This window comes from Cariama cristata, unplaced genomic scaffold, assembly GCF_000690535.1.
Source record: "Cariama cristata isolate BGI_N322 unplaced genomic scaffold, ASM69053v1 scaffold2275, whole genome shotgun sequence".
Classification (NCBI taxonomy): Eukaryota; Metazoa; Chordata; class Aves; order Cariamiformes; family Cariamidae; genus Cariama; species Cariama cristata.
The window spans coordinates 144,323-166,014 of record NW_009617961.1 but is presented as its reverse complement, the minus strand read 5'-3'; the positions used below and the strand labels follow the sequence as shown (position 1 = coordinate 166,014).

Here is a 21,692-nt window from a genome sequence, read left to right as displayed (position 1 = left end):
TCATACCTTCTGTATCTGAAAATGATGCACATAAATTGCCACTACTGGTCAGGAATGAATACTGAAGTAAAATGGAAATAAAGGATTATATAGCTTCCTGTGTACAGTTTTGTTACTCTAATAATTGTGATGTGTATAAATCTAGAATGTAAAATTCAAAAATAAATTTAGATCTTACAGCAACTTGGTAAAACTAGACCAATGAAGATGTTCATAAATGTACTGCCAACAAAATATATTATTGTGTTGCCTATTTCTGATTGATGTTGTTAAAATAAGAAACACCAGTCCTTATGCTGTATAAAATGTTATGAATACTGTAAAAGGCTAAGACAAATATTAGAAACAAATCTCCTAGCAAACTGACAGCACAGCTGTGTCAGGCAATGCAGCTACCAGTTACTGACTTTTGTTTAAATTTATTTCCATTTGAGTCCTTTAATGAGGACACTGGCAGCTTGCTGGTTGTCCCTGGAGTCCCATCTTGTTAATTCTACATCAGACATCAATGGGCCATGTGCTCTGAATGGAGGATGATCAGTAGTGAGCTCATGAACAGTAGTGAACTCAGTACCTGGGATGATAAATCTACTTCTGCAGAGTTTGACAGCTTCCACCAAGTCCAGTGAACCTGTGGAAATGAAGTATCCCTCAGACCTAGAAGTACAGAGCTTCTTCATATATATACATAATGTGTGCATTGCAATTTATTTCCATTGCAACTAAAGATTTGTATGAATGTATTGGGTTGCATTCTTAATGAGTTTGATGAATCTAAAGCTACCTGCTGGAGATGAATTGTTTAACAGGAGCTTCCTCAGTAAGTACTGATTTGAGCTGTTGACTTCGAGTGATCAAGCACTCAGAAATTTCTTACTTAAATATGTGTTTGTCACTTTTTGGTAAATATTTTAATTAGCTATGGTACTTACGATCAGTGTTGCTTATTAGTGATATGTGATAAGGCACAGAGAGTTATTGGAATGCAATGAAAGTTTGGCAGCTATGGTGCACCAAAGAGAGCAGAAGAACTGGAGATTCTATTGCCTTCAGACTTATACAAAATTAGTAATCTTTCACTGTGTTTGGTATTCTAGGATGTGATGTCCACATTCTTCCAGTTTGGGGCTTCCATCCAGCAAGAAGCCATCATCATGCTGAAGATCATGCAGGATTATGACTGGCACGTGTTCTCTCTGGTGACCACCACCTTCCCTGGATATCGAGACTTCATCAATGTCATTAAGACCACAGTGGAAAATAGTTTTGTGGGCTGGGACATGCAAAACGTCATTATACTCGATACCGCCTTTGGAGATGCCAAGACCCAAATTCAGCTGAAGAAAATTCATTCATCCGTCATCCTGCTATATTGTTCCAAGGATGAAGCTGTCTACATACTGGATGAGGCTCGTTCTCTGGGCCTTACTGGCTATGATTTCTTTTGGATAGTTCCCAGCCTGGTTAGTGGTAACACAGAAATCACTCCCAAGGAATTTCCTTCAGGACTCATTTCAGCATCTTATGATGAATGGGACTACAGTTTAGAAGCTCGGGTACGGGATGGCCTTGGGATTATTGCCACTGCTGCATCAGCCATGCTGGAAAAATACTCCTTCATTCCTGAAGCAAAAACTAGCTGCTATGGACAACTGGAGAAAAATGACCGGCCATCTCACACCTTGCACAAGTAAGGCTTATTGGTTTGGGTTTCTTTTCTCTACAGAACCTTGGTAATTTTCCATTCCATTGCCATTATATGTTTCTTGAAAGAGAATATTGTTTTTTGTTAATCCCAGCATGCCCTTTTTAAGTGACAGTTTTTATGTGTTTCGAGGGAATGTGCAAGAGGACTTGCTGCACTGATAACTGTGCACATGGAAATGTTGTTATGTGCAGTGGAGAACAAATACTGCTCTGGATCTGATGTAGAAGATGACAGAAATTAGTCTTAGAGTATGAAGATGAGTTAATAAAATCGTGTCATTGTATACTTTAACTATGAGGTAAAATTACCAAAATGCTCTGGAGACTGTGTCTGAATTACTGTATAAGCAGGAATGGAACCTGGTAGTATTTTAGAAGACAAGAGGTGTGCAGCATTAAAGAGATGTCCCTGGAAATTATAGAAGTATTAGATTACTTAGGCAGATTTTACCATCTAATAACTGAAATATGTCACTTCTGCTTGTGAGGATTTTATTTTTGTCACCTGTACCAGAATAGCTGTAAAAATTAATCTGCATTAATCCTAGTTGATATGGATGTTTTCTCAAAACGTTTTGTCATATGGGAACTGTCAAGGTTTAAATCAGGATTCTTTGCTGCTTTTTTTTTTTTCCTCTTTTATTTATCCCTTTTAGACATGATAGTCCTGGTTAAGTCTATCCAAAATATTGCATAATACATGTCACACAGTAATATATTTCTTTATCTGGTTTGTGAGAGGAAGTAAAGGGGATCTTGCGTATTTTTTAATAGCTCTTTACAATAGCTCATGTGGAAGTTACTAAGCAGTATTTATGAAATTTGTTCTGACCAAATATTGCAGATGAAGTGCGTTCTACAGAAAAGTAGGATGGGATTGGCACAAGAAGGAAAATTAATGCTGATTTCATAGAGGAGATTGTAGAATGTTTTTAATCTTCTGAGATGTACGTGCATATTAAGATTAGGAGCTGATTGCCAAATGATGTCCTGGAACAGTTGTTGTTTTCATTGAAAATGGCATTTTTGCACACAGCATTCTTCAAAAGCTCTCTTAAAAGCCAAATACTGCCAAGTAAATGGATTTTAACATTTCATATATGTATTTTATAAACTCTGTGACCAAAGTTCAGAAACCTGCACAGGTCTCCTTAAAGCGGGCTTGCCTTTCGTATGACGCTTCCACCTTTTAATGGTCTTCCCTTTCCTATTTCTAAGCCTCTGCCTCTAAAACTGTACAAATTCACTGGAGGCATTGCAGAAAATCTGTGATTCTTTTCCTACTGTCCCAGTTGCCCCTGAGGAGTGACAGGAGGCAGCACTGGGCTGGCTCTCTGGTCCAGTATGACTCCAAGAAAGCCATTGCATGGTCGCTCGTGTCACTGCTGGGAGGCACTGCTGGGATGAGTGTCCTACCCATGCTCAGTGTGTGATCCTCACATGCTTCTTCTTAATGCATGTGGTGACAATGCCAGATAAAAGCTAATGGCATCCCGTTAACCAAATGTTGTGCCTTAGTAGGATCTGTACAAAGAAAGAAATCTACTATTAATATTTGAACTCTAGTTTCTGTGAAAGTTAAATTGTATTTTGTAGTCAGAAGTGTTGGTGTTTAAAATACTGTGGTTCACTTGGAAGGGCCACAAAAACATGAACCTGTTTTGAAAAGGACTCCTACCAAATTCTTTTGGAAATACACTAGTGTAGACTTGAATTAGGTATTCAGTATTCAGCATTCAGCATAACTTGCCTTTCTTCAAACAATCATTTTTTTCTCATTAAATCTGTACGACTACAAGAATAGGAGTTGTGAGTGTTAGAGCAGTGAAATTAGACTTCACCAGGAGATTTTGCAGTGTGCAGTGCCTGATGCACGTAAAAACTATTAATAGGAGAAATTGCAATATAGTGCACTGTGGTTAATAAAGTCATTTCCTGATGCGAAACACTGAGCTATGAAGTGAGACTGTATTTTCCGCACTGGAGATTCTTTGAGCTTCTCCAACACCACAAGAATAAGAAGCAGGCTGTTTTTAATTTAGAAATGTCAGAATTACACTAAAATGAAGAAAATTTAAATAGTTCTTCTTATATAATAACTCACTGAGACTATTCTTGTCACATATAACCTGCAAGAAAAGCAAGTATATGCAAGCATTGAGTAGTGCTAAGTAATCTCTGGGAGATGATCCATCTCTCTATGCCAAGGTGAATTCTGTAAATTCATTGTACTTTCTTATCGTTATCACTAAATTGTATGTTTCTTTCTTACATGACAAATCAGTGCCTAAATTGGGGTTTTATTCTGAAATGCGATCTTCACAGTTTCAGGTCACAGATAGTGCAGCTTTATATTTTAAACTACAAGATAAATGTATATGATGCTGTATTAAGGAGCTAACTTGAACAAAGGGTTTTGAAGCATTGTCACAATGAAAAGGGCTAAAGTAATTGTAAACAGCTTATGGACCTGGGATCTGCTGTACTGTGCCTCCCTGTTCATGCTGGAAATCAGTGCTGGAGAAGTAGGATTGCACAAAGGGACACTGCTTGCAAAGTCAGGACCAGAGAACTCAGTGGAAAGCAAGGAAGAGGTTCTGTAAGGTGATGCTTGACCAAAACCAAGCTCAAGAATGGAGCAACAAACTGGGATCTTTAGACTCCATCTATTATAATGACAGTTTGATTCAGCTTTAAACTCAGTGTAGTATTCCAAGGCTATGCCGCAATAGATAATTTTCTTGCAAATGGATGTTGGTAATGCTTTATGTGCGACTTCCCGCATCTAGATAGCTATTTTCATCTCCATTTATGAAGAAATTCTATGTAAGGAAAGCTGTGAAGTGAAAGCTCCCCCTCCCTCTTTCTTAAATCCTTGGAGTATTAAATTGGTTTGAAGATATATACGTTTTAAAGCACACAATTTATCCTTCCCCTGTCACTGCAATTCTGAAACGCTTTTATTGACTTTCTAGACTCAGAAAAAAATCAGGTTTGCTTTAGTTTTTGGAATGATTTGATCAATGTGCATTTCTGATACACAAGGGAAAACGAATTTTTTCCCTATGAATAAAGAATTTAAAATACAGGGATCATTTTCAATGCATTTAGAAACATATATATATATATACACACATACACATATATACATGTGTTGATTCAGATCATCTTTTCCCATCTGTTTAAGACTTAGATTCTCCCAAGGCAGAATAATACTATTGTGTGAAATAGTGGCACTAGCACAGCAGGATAAATAGAATTAACAGCTCATTAATGCAATGTCAGTTGAACAAATGCTTGCTCTCTCTCTCAAAGAAGGAAAACATGTAAGCAAACAAACAGCAAAACAAAATAATCCTGCCAGTTGTCATGGAAGATGCTGCTGCTTTGTGAATAGAAATGCTTCTGCTTTGTCTAGAAGAGTACTCCTGTTGCGCATGAAAGTCATAACCCTGGGAGATACACTTCACAGCAACGTTTCCAACACCCTGATCCGTACAGGGATGGATGGGGGTGACAAAGCTGTTGCTCTGTTGTCATTTTCCTGAAAAGCAAAAAGATGTGTCTATCCGTAGGTAGTCAGGCATTTACCATGTGGTGGTTACATTTAGTTACACTCAGTTTCCAAATACAACAAAATAACATGCAGGATTGAGAGACCCATCTTACTTTTGGTAGTGAAGGTGCAGGGCTAGAAAGCTGTCCACACTGCTCTGGGCAGGCTGGCATTTCATACCCTTCCCGAGCGTAGCTTCTGTTATTCATCGTCACCGAGCTAGGGAGTAGGAGCAATGTGAAGTCCAGAGGGCCAGGTACAAACGTGTAAGTTGTTCCTGCCCTGAGTCACCCTACTTTAAAACCCTGGGGACTTGGTGGGAACAGTGTTTTGAAATGTGCTACCCAACATTTCCATCTTTCCATGAACAACCGCATGGTTCATTTTCTTGTCCTTGCTGTTGTGCTGCTGTTAGCTTACAGCATGGCTATGAGAGAGCACCTTCCTCAGAGGGCAAGGGTATGCTGCCTCTTTAGTCCAGATATTCATTCATCAAGTTTAATATTTTGATTCCAGCTTTTAGCAATGATAGATAAATTTTCCTCTTTTTCCTTTGAGCAAAATCAGGGATTAAATGGACACAATGGTTTGGTGAATAATCCGGCAAATCTGTTTAATCTTTTCCTGCATATGGATCAACAGCCAATTTACAGAGGCTTGTTTCATTTAAGTTCTGTCAAAAGACTTGGGAAAACAAGTGTCATCTGCTTTATTGGATAATTGAAGATATATCGTTATTTAACTAATTATGTATGAAGCAAAATGCTTTTTCACTAGTAGCATACTTGCTGTGCAGAAAAACAAATGTTACTTACTTTCACTTAAGACTCTGCAGGATATTTTGTTTGTCTTTCCCATTTTGTCATCCCACCGTGGTTTTACTGGAGCTCAGAGGAGTGCATTGCACACAGGGTGATGATCTGAGACCGTAACCCAAGTTTCAGTAGTCACATATTTTGCTTACGTGTTGTGGAGGGAAACAGCTAATGGGAGTACATTTTCAATTTAAGACTTCATTTTTGATAACTTTAAAGCTTGAAGAAATTTTAGGTTTTGCATGCTGCCAGATTTGGTTATGTTTCTCCTTCGCTACTGTGAATGCTGCTCTAATGAAACAAATCCAAATAAGGATGATGCACCTAAATGGCTGAAGGTGTGAACAAAGCTCCAAGCCTTCGTGGAGCGCCGTGGCCACAGAGATATGGGGAGCAGCAGATTTCCGGGGAGGACAGTATATTTAGGCAAGCATCTCGAAATGAGGACTAAGCTGCCAGTCCTAGATTTTATGTTGACAATGAATTTCAGATGTCATAGATTACAAGAAATTATTATCGTCACATGAAAAAATGAATAAGATACGACACTCAAGACAAGAAAAAATTTTGTCAGTGGCAGGATCCCACTTAGTCTCATTAATTTGTGTGGGGATGCTTTCTGATCAGGAAACCCAGTAGTAGAGTATTGTAGCAATTGGATTTGTACACAGGGATACACAAAGTCTAGTTTACTGCTGATAAGTAGACTTTAAACAGTAACAACTAGATATTTGCACTTCTTTTAATTCATGTGCTGTAATTGCCCTCTTCTATAGCATGAGGGCATTTTCCATATAGTTGCATTAAACAGCAGGAACTGAATTGAAGAAACTGTTATCCTATTCCTCTGAAAGTAAAACTGGCAACAAAAGATGGGTTGTGGAGGAAAACACTCCACCTGAGAGATCCCGATGTCGTGCTGGTTTACTGATGAAATCATTAAAGAAACTACAGAAAGTCTGTATCAGAATTTTCTCGCAGGTTAGGTCAATTTAGGAAGCAGAAGGTAACAGTTACCAGATTAGGGGCTTTTAGAACATTTTCCCCTTTTTGTGACGATTAAAAAAAAAATTTTTAAACCAGAGAACGAGCATGGCCTCTGTTCTGGAGTTGAGCAGAGCCAGCCTTCAGGGCTGAAAGCAGGCCTTGAAATTCAAAATATAAGCGAAGGTTCTTGGAGATGGAGCTGCTGCAGACCCCATCCCCTTGTACGAAGCCAGGCAGACTTTGTGGGGAAGAGTTTGGGGCGCTTCTGAGGTGGTGCAGCAAAATGTAACCATATTAGTGCTTTTTATGAAATGTTATTACTAATAATAACATTAAGTCTCTGAACCTCCTGGTGTTCAGTTACACTAGTCTGTGACACCCTCCCAGGGAGCTGGGCCCATTCTGATTTTGCTCCCTCCCCTTGCCCCCCTTTCAGAAGGGCTCCCCAAGAGTTTTGTCACTTGTCTGGCAGAATTGGGGCAAAATGACTTTTCCAGACCTAGTGGCAACTAATGCTTTAAGGACCAGCTGGCAGGAGGTACAAGTAGTTGGCATGCCATTCCTTTTTCACAGTCACTGAGCATATTGTTCCCAAAATTTTATTCATCCATGCTGGCTCAAGGCCTAGGGAGATACAGATCCAAAGCAGGATATCGTCGCAGAGTTATATTCAGGAGAGCGAGGGCTGGGGGAAGTGGAGGAGGACGACGCACGAAGAGGAAAAAGAGGCTTTTTGCATCACTGTGAAGGATTTGAATTTAGAAAAAAAAAAAAAATTCTACATAGCCTAAGATATAAAATTGTCCTTAAAAAAACCTTTACTGTTTGAAAAATGCATCACTACCTTTTTTAATAGTGATCTATTTCAGACCTATTTCTGTTTCTATATGTACTTCAGGCCACACAATATGTATTCTACATTCAGCATTTTGTGATTTAATAGATGTTTTTAGGAAATTTGTTTCTTAATGATAAATAATTTGTCTTGGTATTTCTGTTGATAAGTATCTTTTAGATTTCACAGTAGAATCATAGTAAGGAACTTCAGCAGTTCAGAGCCTCAACAAGATAAAGAAGACAAAATTTGGATTCACTCCTGCTTTTTTAGGTATGATGCTGGGTGAATGCCAAGCCCAGACAGGCTGGCTGTCTAGATTATTAAAATGGTTGGTTCATACTGTTTGGAGGAAAGAGCAGTATCACCAGATGAGACATTGGTTGTGAGGCATTTCATCTGCTTTAAATCTCAGTTTGGAAATGCCTTCTTTGGGAGAGGAAGGGGAGAGTTTCTTTTATGAAACCTGTATTTCCCTAAGTTTCTGCTGTTTCTTTTCATTGCCTGCGGTTACCATGGATTTGAAACACTGCCCCATGGTGTAGAAGGCACTAAATAAAAAATGATCGTCCCCAGTGATGGCACCTGAGGAATTTATCTGGGCTGGAGGATGAGGGCAGGAAACGTGGGTCTCAACCAGTGGCAGTGAGGAGTCCCGCCGACTTTCCGGTCCCTGCAGCTACCAGGCCATGTGCTTTATTTTACAGGTCTAGTAACTAAGTTCTCTTCTTTGGAGGTAGCTTAGGAGTGATATGTTTTCATTAATGCCTCTGCCTTACCCATTATATTTTTCCCAGCTGGTGATCTGGTTGGGAGCAGGATACTAGGTGGATTTCATACTAATTATAAACCAGCCTGTTACCGCAGAGCTGTATCTGTTCTTAACCCCTACAAGTCCTGAATTTCTACTTTTAAAAATCTGAATCCGTATAAAATTATCATTATAAAACAAAAAAGGAAGGAGCAAATATCAGAGCAACCAAAAGAAAGGTCATCTGAGACAGTCTGCTTTTCCTGTCTCTGAACTTACTTTTAAAACCACAGGACATTTGCTGAGGGTGTTTGCACGACGTGTTGGGTTTCTAAAGGCATAATTCCTGTATGGCGTGCAGCCCCTCCGTCCTGCAGCCTCCTGGCTGGCTCCCCCCCTGCCCCGGGGTGTCCCTGCTGCTTTGCCAGGCTGGAGCTTGGAGCAGTTTCTCTTGCATTCATACCTGTCAGAACCAAGGTTTTCAAGGTAATCGTGGGAATTCAACATGTTTCCCCCGCCCCCAAATCTAACAATTTATTTATTGCTAGATGCTGAATGTTATGAAAAGAGGTTAGTGAAGAAGAAGGCTTAAACCTTGGCAGGAGAGAAGCTGAAGGATCCTTTCTGTAGGAAAAGCAGCTGTTGGTACTAATTGTGTTCAGTTTCACAACTTGATCCTAGCACAGACAGTTTCACATTCCTATTTCAGTGGACAGATGGAAAGAAAATAAACATACAATAGAGAAAAATAGAGAAAACATCAAAACAAGCAGTCTGGAAGGAAGAAGAGGCAAGTTTTTGTATTAGTTTTGGTGAAACCATTTTTTGTCATATATATAATAATTATCACAACTACATTGTATGCATTTATTTTTAAGGTATCAATTAATTAAGAAGTTTTAATTTATTGCATTGATCCAAGGACTTCCTGGGTCAGTGTATGTACATGCATGCAATTGCTAGCTTTTAAAATCCAGGTCTTTTCTAGATGCCCTGAATTTTTACACATTTGTAAAAGTGTTTTCTTATGCATGACATCTTGTTAATGCTGTGATCCTTGCATCTTTCTAGAAGAGTATTTCAGTTTTATTTTAAGCATAACTAGACCTATCTGGCCTCAGCAAGTGCAGAGTGCTGCTGCTTCGATGCATAGACTAGTTTTATCCTCTCTACAGCAGTGCTTCCTCCTGGCCGTGCAATGCTTTTGAGGGACGGTTCCAGATTGTATTCCATATTTTTGACTTATTTCTAGCCCCATGAATCTCAAAAATCTGCATTTCCCTTGCCTTTTGGCCAGAGTTTTCCCTCAGCTTGGCTTTCCCCTGGAGAAGATAGTTGATTCAGGGACTGCTTCATACGCTATTGCCCGTGGCAAAAATTACCCTGAAAAGGAGAAAGAGGGAGCTAAGTCTCTTGGCTCACTGCTCTTAACGGGTCATCAGGAGTAAGCTCAGCTTGCTCTAAGGGAGAAATAAATAGTGAAGTAGCCTTGCAGGGTCTTCTGGGACACAGGTGGGTGGGCATGAGAGTGCCCATCCTGAGGACATGAATATTTGGGAGGATGCTCCCTGCCTGGCATCCCAGAGATACAGCACGTGGAGGGTATTGCGGGTGAGGACTTCCCTGATCATCATCACTGGTGAGGTTTCAGAGACAACATCGCACCTGCTTCCGTTTCCCAGGATTGCCCTCCTGTGCAGTGTTGCGCTTTCATTCTGTCCCTGTGTGTTTTCTCAAATTGCCCAAAGAAGTTTATGAAGCTGGGGCTAGGATTGATCTTTGTTTGAGACAAAGTGATCTTTATAATTTACATTGGGCGTTTTTTTTGTCCCTTAAAAAAATGCCCACCACAGAGTCCACTAAACCTTCTTGCTTTTGCTCACAAATCCTTGCATCTATTAGGGGAACACTTGCATATGTGGCATATACGTATATACATATATATGGTAAACATAAAAAGAAATCCCACAGCTTGCAAACATGTTTGCTGTTGTACAACATAAAAGAAGAAAGCCTCAGAGATTCTACTCCAGGAGTGGTTGTGGCTTTGCTGGGGTTTCAACTGTTTCCATGCTGTATAGGAAATCCTCACCAAACACCTTATGGGCAAAGACAGTCCATGTCTTCTGTCAGAAGACTGACCAGAAAGGTGCTTCTGCTTCAGCAATATTGTTCCCTGGCAAATGGTCTTCTGAAAACTGAGGTCTTCTAAAAATTGACGCCCAATCCTTTTGGCAAAGTCTTCCCCCACTTATCAATGGAAATTAGAGTCACTGAAGTTGTGATATAATATTTACAGAGTAGGAAAACCCACCTTATACAAATGTGTTCTGTTTTTCTGGATAGAGTCAGAATTTTGACTTGGATAAATATTACACAATTTTGGCATTAATCTGAAGCTTTATCTGAATTACTTGTTCTTTCTGAGTCTATAAAAATTGTTGGAAACCTTGAGAGCAGTTTGTAACCTTGGTGCTTCAAAGGCTTGCTGTAAATACAATGGGAACAGTGTTCTGCTGTGGTGTTTCAACAATTTTCAGTTTTGTTGAGGAAGGTGACAAGCAAAAAAGATTTGTATAAATGTTCAAAAGCATTTTAAATATATAGTACAGACTTGATTCTTCTCATGATAAAAACTTGTTTTGGATTCAGAATGAGAATAGCTTAACTTCTGCCCCCTCCAAAATTCCATTTTTCATACATGTGTCACCTGGGGAATCTTACTCACAAACTCCAGTTTGCAAGTTAATGAAGACTTCAGTGTCATAATACCATCATAAGGCCTCCTGCTATCATGTATTTGCAAAGGTTGTAGCATTAATGAGGTATGAAAGCAGATTAACTACTAATCCAAGGTGTATGCTGAATTGCCACCTTAAAGTAATGAGCTCAAATAATCAAGCACATCATTTAGTTATGAAGAGGAATATGCAATTCCAAAACTACTTCAGAAATACATTTTGACCAATTCAGAAGCCAAAGACATCTTGCACAGAATTAATCTTGGGCAAACTTCAAACTGTATAAAAATAACATATATTATAAATACTTTCTTTTCCTAACAAGGAACAGAAAAGCACACTGTTGTTCTTCCTGGAGACAAGTAGTTTAGGATCTTGGCCAGTAAAAGCAGAGCAGGACTTCTGTCTTTTGTGCAGGAAAAATGAAAATTCAAAAAGAATGTAGACTGTAGGCATTGGTTTCTGAAGAACACTGGCAGCTGATGAGTTTCATACAGAAGAGTGTGCTTGTGAAAACAAGAATCTCTTTGAAGTTCTTTTTTATTGCTGCGATTTGAGAAACTGGGGTAGCTCAGACTGCGTCAGTCACTGATACCTTTGTGTATGACTCAGACAATACAATTCTAAAACACTTTTATAGATTAGGGACTTTTTTTTTTAACTTGCAAAATATTTCACTACTAAATGTCTGGTGAATTCACAGAGTTTAAAAATAAATGCTGAGTTCAGTTTTTCAGTTTAGATTTGTGGCTCATCTTTCTTTTTGGAACACGTGAACATCACTGCAGCTACAGCCCTGCATCTTGTGATGGCCCTTGACTGGCTTCTAGGCTAGGGCATTTGCGTATTAACACCAAAATGTGATGAGTGGTGTTTGAAATCTGGGGTAGTTATCCTACCAAACTATGTAAGAGAAGGGTTACAACTCAAGTCCAGTCACCAATGACTACATGATTAAAAACCCAACTGGTTACAAAAGCCTGATGTAGTACAGCGTGCATGTTTGTGGTCCAGCCCTTAGGAGGGGACAGTTTTATTGAAATGAGGTGATTTCTGCCTGACCCCATAAGATGATGTGTTCATTGTGGGGGCTGTTATTTCACATGTATGAATTGGGAGGGAATCTGTGAGGGAGGGTGCAGAAGTACGAATACCAGCAGTGCATGTTTTCACAGTATGTCCTTGTTTTCCCCTTGTGGTGGCTTTCTGGACCTTTTATTCCTTGGGTCACAGTACATTTGGTTTTCAGCAGTGAGTGAATGTTATGCTGGTTTCTTACATGTATGCACAAGCAAATTCTGTTTGGTGGTTGGCCACTTCCTCTCAAAGTGGCAAACAAGCATTCCCAAGCAAGCTCTTTCAGTACTGGATGAAAAATGTAATATACGGGAAATTAGTTCAACTGAAAAGCAAAGTTCTGCCAAAGGGAAAATTTTCACGCCGAAAGTCTGTCACAAAATGTGAGTTATTACAATGGGTGAATTTACAAATTGCTGTCAAACTGGTGCTGAATGATGGTAAGATGGCCGTTTAGGGAAGTGCACATTTAATTATTAACAGTTATGATGTAATGCCATTATTTCTTCTGGGTCTATATGCTTTTATTTAGTGTGCTTCTGCTATTGGGATTTTCAGGCAGCTATGTCAATACAAAGCCTTCTCCTTTGAATATGTAGCTGAAGAATTTTGTGTATGTCAGAATCACCAGGAGAACATGCTGCTACTACTGCTATTAAAAAAAACCCAAACCAACAAACAAGCATACATGTAAACCAGTATTAGTTTCATGTGGGTAAAAGATTACATAAAAATGTATGAAGACTAGTTAAAGTAACTTTAATGCCCTTCAAGACACATCTGTCTACAGGTTGGAATGATATTGCTGTTGAGTTGAATTCCAGAAGGAGAGAACCTAGGTGAGAGCTTGGACTGAATTTCTATCAATTAAATACACTGAGAATTCAGTGCAATTCAAGGCAATTAACTTCAGACCAATAATATAGGGTGGAGGGCACGTTATCTTCTGGAAGTGCCATGGGATCTCCAAGGTTTTGAATTGCGGTGTTACCTCTCGCCCACGGGATAGCCCTGTCAGGCTCATGTTGGCAGTCTGGAGTTTTGATTTTTTCCAACATGACCAAAGAACACCAATGCCAATACCAGCCTTTTACTCTCTTCCCTTTCAAGCCTGATTTTCTTAGGTAATGAAATTTCAGATAATGTGTAAAATGATAGACTTTTTCAATATCACAGTCCAGGGAGCTTGACCTGTGTGCTGTGGTAGTTCAGACTCTTGGCAGTAAGTTCCCTGTATTTGTGCTTTAAATAAAAGCTGCAATTTCTCGTCCCTCTTTCTGACCATGGAGTGGTGGAAACAATCTGTTCTGACTGAGAAACACTGAAGCTATGTGGAACCAGAGCAAATATAAATATGGATTTATGTTATAAATCTGTCAAAAGTTTTGAGAGAAAATTATTTTTGGGGAAAGTCAAGTTTGTTAGACTGCCAAAATGCCAGCATTTCTGAATCAATGAAAGGACAATGCTTTGGAAAAGAGGATACCTGGTTCAATGATGAATGGAAAGCAACAGTTAGACATTAAAAGCTATGCATATTAATCAGGAAAAGGAAAAACGAGGTAGACTATATTAGAACTGGTATAAACTCAAGAAGGAATTTAAGATCTCCAGGGGAAATTCTACGACTAGAAAAGCGACAGGACTCTGTAGAGTTGAGAGATGTCTCTAAGGTGATGAGTAGAGTACCTCGATCCCTACCCCAGGGTAGATCGGGTCCGCTGCAGTGTCTGGCTGCTGAATGCTTTGGGCCCGGGGCTGGTGTTCATGGAGCCACCTGCAGTGTCACTCGCCAGAGTTCGTAAGTGTCCCTCGAAGGCACAGCCCAGGTCAAAGCAATGACTAGCTAGAGAGGATGTAATCATTACTAATGACAGCATTGCTTATAAGAAGTAGTATTCTGTCCTTAGAACGTGTAGGTTGGCATGACAATACAGGAGAAAGCAAGCAACAGTACTGTGGCACACCTTAGGAGAGGTACCTTTTGTTGTAGCGCTGAGTAATTTCCTTCTGTTGACAGAAATTTGTACAAAATTTTCAGCTGAATAAGTCTTACCAGTTGTAGATGAACAAAGAGCCTATGGTAAATAAAGGGTTTTATTGATTCATTGCCCAAACTGGTAAGTCTAAAGGCAGGAAATTTGGGATGGAACTGACATTTTCAACAAAATTTTAAAAATCCTCCTTCTTCCTGTACATTTTATTCTGAGTCCTTCTAATTTCTTTTTCTATTCAAAGTGCTAATTAGTTTCTATATCTTTTGAAAACCATTAAAAATTAACCTAAATGCAAAAAAGTTTAAAATATATATCTCTTTTCTTTTTGAAATTACTGAACTGAAATATTATCGACCCCTTCAAAGTTTTCATGTCTGGTTTTGGCTGAAGGCATTAGCAGAATTTATCCAAGTGTCACAAAGACACTGTGTATGGGCACAGTGTCAGGAAGGGCTGGCAGGACTCTTGGAGGTCTAAACAGGTGAGGCCAGAGTAGATGCACTTACCTCTAAGCATTACTCTAGTGAGAGAATAGTATAATGTTACATACAGAGCTGATGTAGACATGTTTAAAATGATCCTGAAAAACTGATGAAGTTGTGCAAAGTGCAAGAAAGATTATTCATGGAGTGTATGGGTCATGCGTAATGTGGAAGCTGCTTTAAAAATGACGTCTGCATTAAAAATCATATGTAAACAATATTTTGCTTTGTCTTCTATGGACTACCTTGAAATGCCCAGACTCCCCATGCTGCAAATGTAGGCTTTTCACAGCGTTAACAGGATTTGGTGCATGTATTTCATTGGTGGTTCTGATGACTGAACTAGCTTGCTCATTAACTGCTGGACAGCTCATTAATTTTTCAATGAACTTTTTTTCCCTTGCCTTCTAGGTTTATGATGAATGTGACTTGGGAAGGTAAAGATTTGTCCTTCACAGCAGATGGTTATCAGGCACACCCCAGGCTGGTGGTGATAGTACTGAACAACGATCGCGAATGGGAAAAGGTGAGCATTACCTCTGGGTAAAAGACATGAGAGGAGATAGGAGAGACTTGGTAGAACTCTATTAATGACAAGTAGACAGATTAACATCATGGATGTCAGTGATGATACTCTGCTGTAGCAGGTTTGTCACAACAGTTGAGAAAAGATAATTTTACCTTATTCTGAGTAGATCTAAGGAGTTTTAACAGAGAAAGCAACATATCAGTGAAGATAAGCCACGTGGATTTCAGAAGACTTCTGTGAAACATACTTTGCATTTCTTCTTACAATTTAGTAAAATAAAATGGATGACTGAAAAATCTCCAGAAACTTGGGCCTTAATTACCTAAATTTGGATGGATTTGACATCTTGACAACCCCATTCCTTTTATTTGCTTAGTTTTGTGTTCTTTGACAGATTTTAGAGTAAATGTACACTTTTTTTTTTTTTTTAAGTTGTGAAATTTAGAATCTTGGCTTGTGTTCTCCTGGTAGGCAGGTGATCTGCATAAAATTCTGAAGTGTCTTGATATAAGGATTATTCATATATATGAGTAACAAAAGAAGCTGTTTATCATGAGCAGTTTTTCTTTAAAACTCCCACCTCAGCCTGTGATTGCTTTGGCTCTGAGTTTTGCAGGTTATCTGTGGTCCCATGTTGTAAAGACAGGGGACCTTAGCAGCTGTTTGCAATGGGAGACTGTAGGAAAAAATACGTCTGTATCATCCACCAGTTTTATTTAAAATTCATAAAGCATGATCCTGCATTATCTAAAATGCTGATGAAAGCTATGAACTCTTTTTCTTATAGTTTTAGAATCCCATAAAATCAACTTAAAATTCCAGTTTAGGAGACTGCAAGACTCTTCGTGATGTTGAATAATAATGACAAAATAAGAATTACTGAAGGACATCTCAGTAAATATGCTGGTCATGCAAAAACACAGAGAGTAGTCCTAGATTATGCTGTGTATTCCTTTATGTTCATTTGATGCAAATTTAATTCTCTGGATAAATTTAATGCTATCCAAATGTGTCAATCTGAATCTTTGGAGGAATCTTTTTCTCAGTAACCATTATGAACATTTCTTACTCTATTTTAAAATTCTTCAATGGTCTGCATATCATATATAATGTTCTGGAAAAAATGTTACACTGCTTGGGGAATATTGGTGTGAGGCACCAAAGGGAGAAAATGGTTAGAGAGGCAGTCAACAATGCTTATGGTATAATAATTTCATACATTTTGTACCTCAAAACTTCTCTAAAGTGACCATTCAAAGGAGATAGGTTTGACGTTTTTGAAAAATGAGCTAACAGCAGCAAAGAAATGCTGGATAACTGAACCGACACTATTTCCAAGAAATAACTTGAGCTTGTTTTAACCTTCAAGTGACTCCTCTATCGGAGAATGGAAGATTTGGTGCAGGTTTTGCTGTATCTAACGGTGCGTGCTGTATGGCATCAGTGCACGCTCCACTTGCTGCGCTGGGCTACTCGACTCTCTGTAGGCTGATGCTCACATTGTCTGTGCAGAGTTTGCTATCCGGTAAATCCCTTCCTGCTCATTGTTGTGTTTGTGGGGCTTCTAGGAAGAAACAAAGAGTCACTGGAGGGAGGCTCCTGCCCAGAAAAAAAGTTATGCCTCTGCTCCTAGCTGCCCCTTTGCTTTAGAGCCCTTTCAGTAGCAGGCCAGACGAGTTACTTCAGCAGAAACAGCCTGCCCCTAGCCGCAGCTTTTAGGTCTCCTTCTCTGTCGTAGGACTATGGGAAGGGGGCCAGGTTTAATTGTGTCAGAGGGGAGAAATGAAAGGCGGCCAAGAACAGGCTGTCACCGCCAGAATTATTCTTCTGACCACAAGCTGATCCCTGCCTCTGTGGATGAAGACAAATAAACTGACTAATCAATTATCCTGGCAAGCTGGACACAGATGTAGCTCTCGGCTATCTCGGTGCACCCCACGTTTATATCAACAGAGTGTCACTGTGCAGTTCAGAAATAATAGGTCAGTTCCTCTGACTCAGAGACATGAGAAGGCCCTTGCCCACCCTTGGTTTATTTGAACATCTCTCTAGTGTCGTCCCGACATTCTTTCCAAACTGCATTTCTCACCCTGTACCTCTTAGCCAATTTCTTTCTCCTTGCACTATTTTGCTCAGTTTCAAAACTGTCAAATTAACTCATCTGAGATCTAATGTGTCCTCCTCTGAGTTTCCAAACTCAGTTTTGGAAACAGAGTTTCCAAATGCGCATGCTTTTGCTTCCAATTATAGTATTGCAATGAGTATCACAGAATTGTTTTATTGAAGTCTTATTAAATATCCCGAATCCTACATGGAAAACATCAAGTCCTAGAATCTAATTAAATGATTTACTCATGTGAAACACTGACATGTGAAACGCTGACAATGCAACAGCCTGATAATCCTTGTAATGTAGCTAATATACATAGAAATTGCAAGTAGCTACTTTATTATTTACCTAAGAAAGCGTAGTCATGGCTTATGTGAAGAATTTTTTACCCAGTATTCTTCTGAAATTACAAGATTTAACATTAAAACTCAATTTTCTTTGGTTTTAGTATAATAATCTGCTTTTACTTAAATACATTTTTTCCTTGGTCTAAAAATTGATATACTTCACTCAAGGCTTGAGGTTATAGAAAATCCATTCAACCGTAGTCGAAGAGCATACATCTTACCCCTAGGAAAATAAGTTCTGTGGTAATTTCACATGTAAATGGGGTTGACTGAGGCATTTGTCCCATATCAGTTTCTGAAAAAATCTGGTTGGATGATAATAGTTTGAAGACTGAAAATCACTTTTGGGCATGTTCAGTTTTTTCAGGCATCCAACAAGATATTTTGACAGATCCTAAAGCAGCTACTCAAACTTCTGACACCAACATTCATATTCTTGCTGCTAATCTTGACAGGCAAAGGGGCTGCTGTTCTCAGGCAAGAGATTTTTACGACGACAAGCTTAATGTGCTTGTTTCAGTGAAACTTGATAAATTTGCCAGAGTTAACAGTGTTGCTCAAATATCACCAAAGTGCTGCAGGAACACTGTGCTAGTGCTAAAAAAATCCTCAGAGGTCCAGCAGTACCAGCTGCAACTCCCCCATTAAGCTTATCTCAGCGAGGTGTGACCTGCGTGTCTCACCCGGCCCATTACCTTCACTGAGTTGCAAACTTCACAGTCTGTTAGCCTTTTCCTTTTTTTTTTTTTTTTTTAATGTGGAAATGAAACCAATCAATCCAATATTAAAGTCATATAGTAGAATATAATTAACAGTGACAAAACTAGGTGGTTTAATTAGCTGTGCATATCATATGTGTTAAGTAAGGTAGGGAGGACTGTATAGCATATTCCATGTGTCAAGATGAGTTCCAGGGTAAAAACAATTCTTACTGGTGCTCCCAGATAGATACAGCTAAAATTACCATGGTGGTCTGTACTCTGGGTGAATTTGTGGGATATAAGTGTCCTACATTTTGTAGCCAATGAATTTTTACGAGAAGCAAGAGTAACAGGTCCTACATGGCATAACTGCTAGTCAAATGCCACTGCGAGAACCATTACTTACAACCAGGTTTATTCTAAACGTAACCAATCATCTTTAACTTTCTATTAATGCAGGATTTAATGCAGAACTTGATTTTGCTCTGGTTAACTAGCATATGCCAGATTTAGAAGCACTGTGTGAGGTTGTACACATTTGTGTCTAAGTAGGAATGAGTGGGCAGAGGGTGTGCAATTCCTGCCTGAAATAAATGAACCAGGGTGTTCACGGAGAGCTCCATCTGGCTACTAACATCCACCGTCCTGTAGTCGAGAAAAAACAGCCATCAGATCTAATGGTATAGCTGAGACTTCACCGGACAAGAACTGAAAAACCAAACACTTGGTCAGATTTCCGACAGAGCTTTTTGTCAGAGTACTGTGATAATAAAAAGTCACTGAGATGGTACAGGGTAGTTTCTTGCCAAATGTCAACTGATTTCAGAGCAGAGGTTGTGAAAGCTGAAGGATCCTGATGCCTCATGATAGACATTCTCTACAAGTTGTGAAGAAATGCATATATGTTAACTAGAACAGATGAAATTTCATGATCTAATCATCCATTTGCTGGTATATCTTCTGTCAGTAGATCTGTGGCCTAACATGATATACTATCTTTGCCCATAGCAGAAATAGCATGCTCTTTAACATCTGCTGGGTTGTCATTTTCTTTGTTCCATCCTTGTTGCTTAGTGTATTTAGTCTTCCTGTAAATATGCCTATCCTGACACTTACTGTCAAGTGAAAATTGCATATTGTTTCTGTATCAGTGAGCTTTTGCTTAGCTTAAAGGCCTTTCCGTTGACCTTTACTGTACTGAATTGTTTGAATTGCACCAATTATTATGCAGTATTTCTTAAATTGTGTATTCCCAAGGAGGATGACTCCCTTCTCTCTGCTGTTCTAAAGCAATCGCAGCTACCATGGAAAGCAGTCGTAAAGTGTGCTTTGCACCTGTTCTTTACAGCTAATATTAGAGAGGAGATTAAAGCATAGGAAGACTTTCAGGGCAGCTCTTCCTCTCTGGGGGTAAAGATACGGCTATCTGGACATTTATGGAGAGATGTAAGAACTTCACTGAGTGCAGAGGTGACAAAAATCTTCCTCTCTGGGAGGTGGAGGAAGGGGCTGTCAATTTGTTTAGCTCTTTTTGTTTCTAATGACATAATCAACTCATAAAACAGCTTCTCTGGCATGAGTTTGAGCTCTTGCACTATATAGTTATTTGGGACGTTTCCCAGTACCAAAACTATACCAACCACTGAGGATTTGGTGGCTGCTAATTACTAATCCTGTGTTGAAAAATGAGGCTACAGGAGGTGGTAGCTTTTCTTTCTTCTCCTGTTTGTTTGTAATCTCTCTGGGTACTGTGTCCTCCTCTGAGCCTGGCTGGTCACAATATTGGTGCCTTCCTCTCAGCATAAGGAGCAGCTGTGAGGGAAATGCCGTACATTTGCATACCCCATAGGAGATTTTGCTGCAAATTTTGAAAACTTCAAAGTCTTTAAATGGATGGCTTCAAACCACTCGGTACTGTAAAACACTCCCTGTTAATAAGACATGAAAGTGCTCGCATCATATTTTGTCAAATTTAGAGTGTCATTGTGAAATAGGGACCTTCAGAAACGCAAAGTGACACAAAGGTTTGCAGCAGAAGGTATATGACAGATGCTGTTTCTGGAGGAAGGATTTTGCTCTTGTGCTTTGCTCTGCAGCTGCCTGTTATTGCTAACACGACAAACTCAATTTATGCTTTCTAGTTTTTGGCTTAAAACTTGCCAGAGTAGCTCTTCCTTGTAAGTGGAAAAGTGTGATGAAATAAAAGTAATAAATAGTTTTTCTATAAAGCAAGACGAGTTAGATTTTGCATTTGCTCAGCATCTTTTTCTTCACAAAAGTGAGACAGCTCAAAAAGTATGTTTGAATTATGTGTGTGTGTTTAATGTAGAAAGAACATCCCTGAAAATTTTTCTCTTTTCAAAGGTTTGGTTGGGTAGTCCTGGGAGTGCATTTAGTATCAGTGTTGTCATGTAACATTTTCTCTTACAAAAGGAAGATGACTGTGGGTTGAGTACAGTTCCCATCTGCTGGGAAGAGGGTGATAGGACCGAGTTATTTGTTTGTTTTCTGTGAGATATGCCGGTGTGACAGACTTTCTTTTCGTGCCAGCATTGGCACACAAGGGAGATCATACTCTGCTCTTTTCTTTCTCTGCTCAGGATCTGGCCTTGCTCTTTTTCTCTGAGTCAATGGTGTCTCTGAGGGTGTGTGATTAGGATTATGTCAATCATCCTCATATTATTTAGGAACTGCTTTAGGGTGCAGTGGAAGAGGGGTCTCTGTGAAGTACAGCAATGCATAACTTTGCAAGTTGTCTGTCTGTCTTAGGCTAGCTGTATTTATCTAGTTACGCAGAAACACACCAAATACTTCGTTATCACCCTCCTCAGCTGCAATCTTCAAAAAATAAATAGGCATGCATGAGGTGGTCAAACCATGTATGTAATAAAGTGAGTTTGTAAGGTGCTTTAGACAACAGCGGATGAGTACCCTATGTTTGCTAATTCAGTCTGACATCAAACAAGCTCTTCCATGCTCTTGGCTATTTTCTGCTTTCCTTCCTGTATCCTGTAGAGTTTAAACCAAAGGGAATATTCCAGGCTGTATGTGAAGATG

At 39.3% G+C, this 21,692-nt stretch overlaps 1 protein-coding gene across 1 annotated transcript in view; it reads left to right on the top strand.

The window, feature by feature from the left end:
• The window catches only part of GRIN2A (glutamate receptor, ionotropic, N-methyl D-aspartate 2A), an 80,992-nt gene that overhangs the window by 480 nt on the left and 58,820 nt on the right, over window positions 1-21,692 (top strand). The window contains exons 2-3 of the mRNA XM_009700672.1: window positions 1,098-1,690; window positions 15,360-15,474. Of these exons, the coding sequence (XP_009698974.1) occupies window positions 1,098-1,690; window positions 15,360-15,474 (708 nt within the window). The remainder of the gene's footprint in view (window positions 1-1,097; window positions 1,691-15,359; window positions 15,475-21,692) is intronic.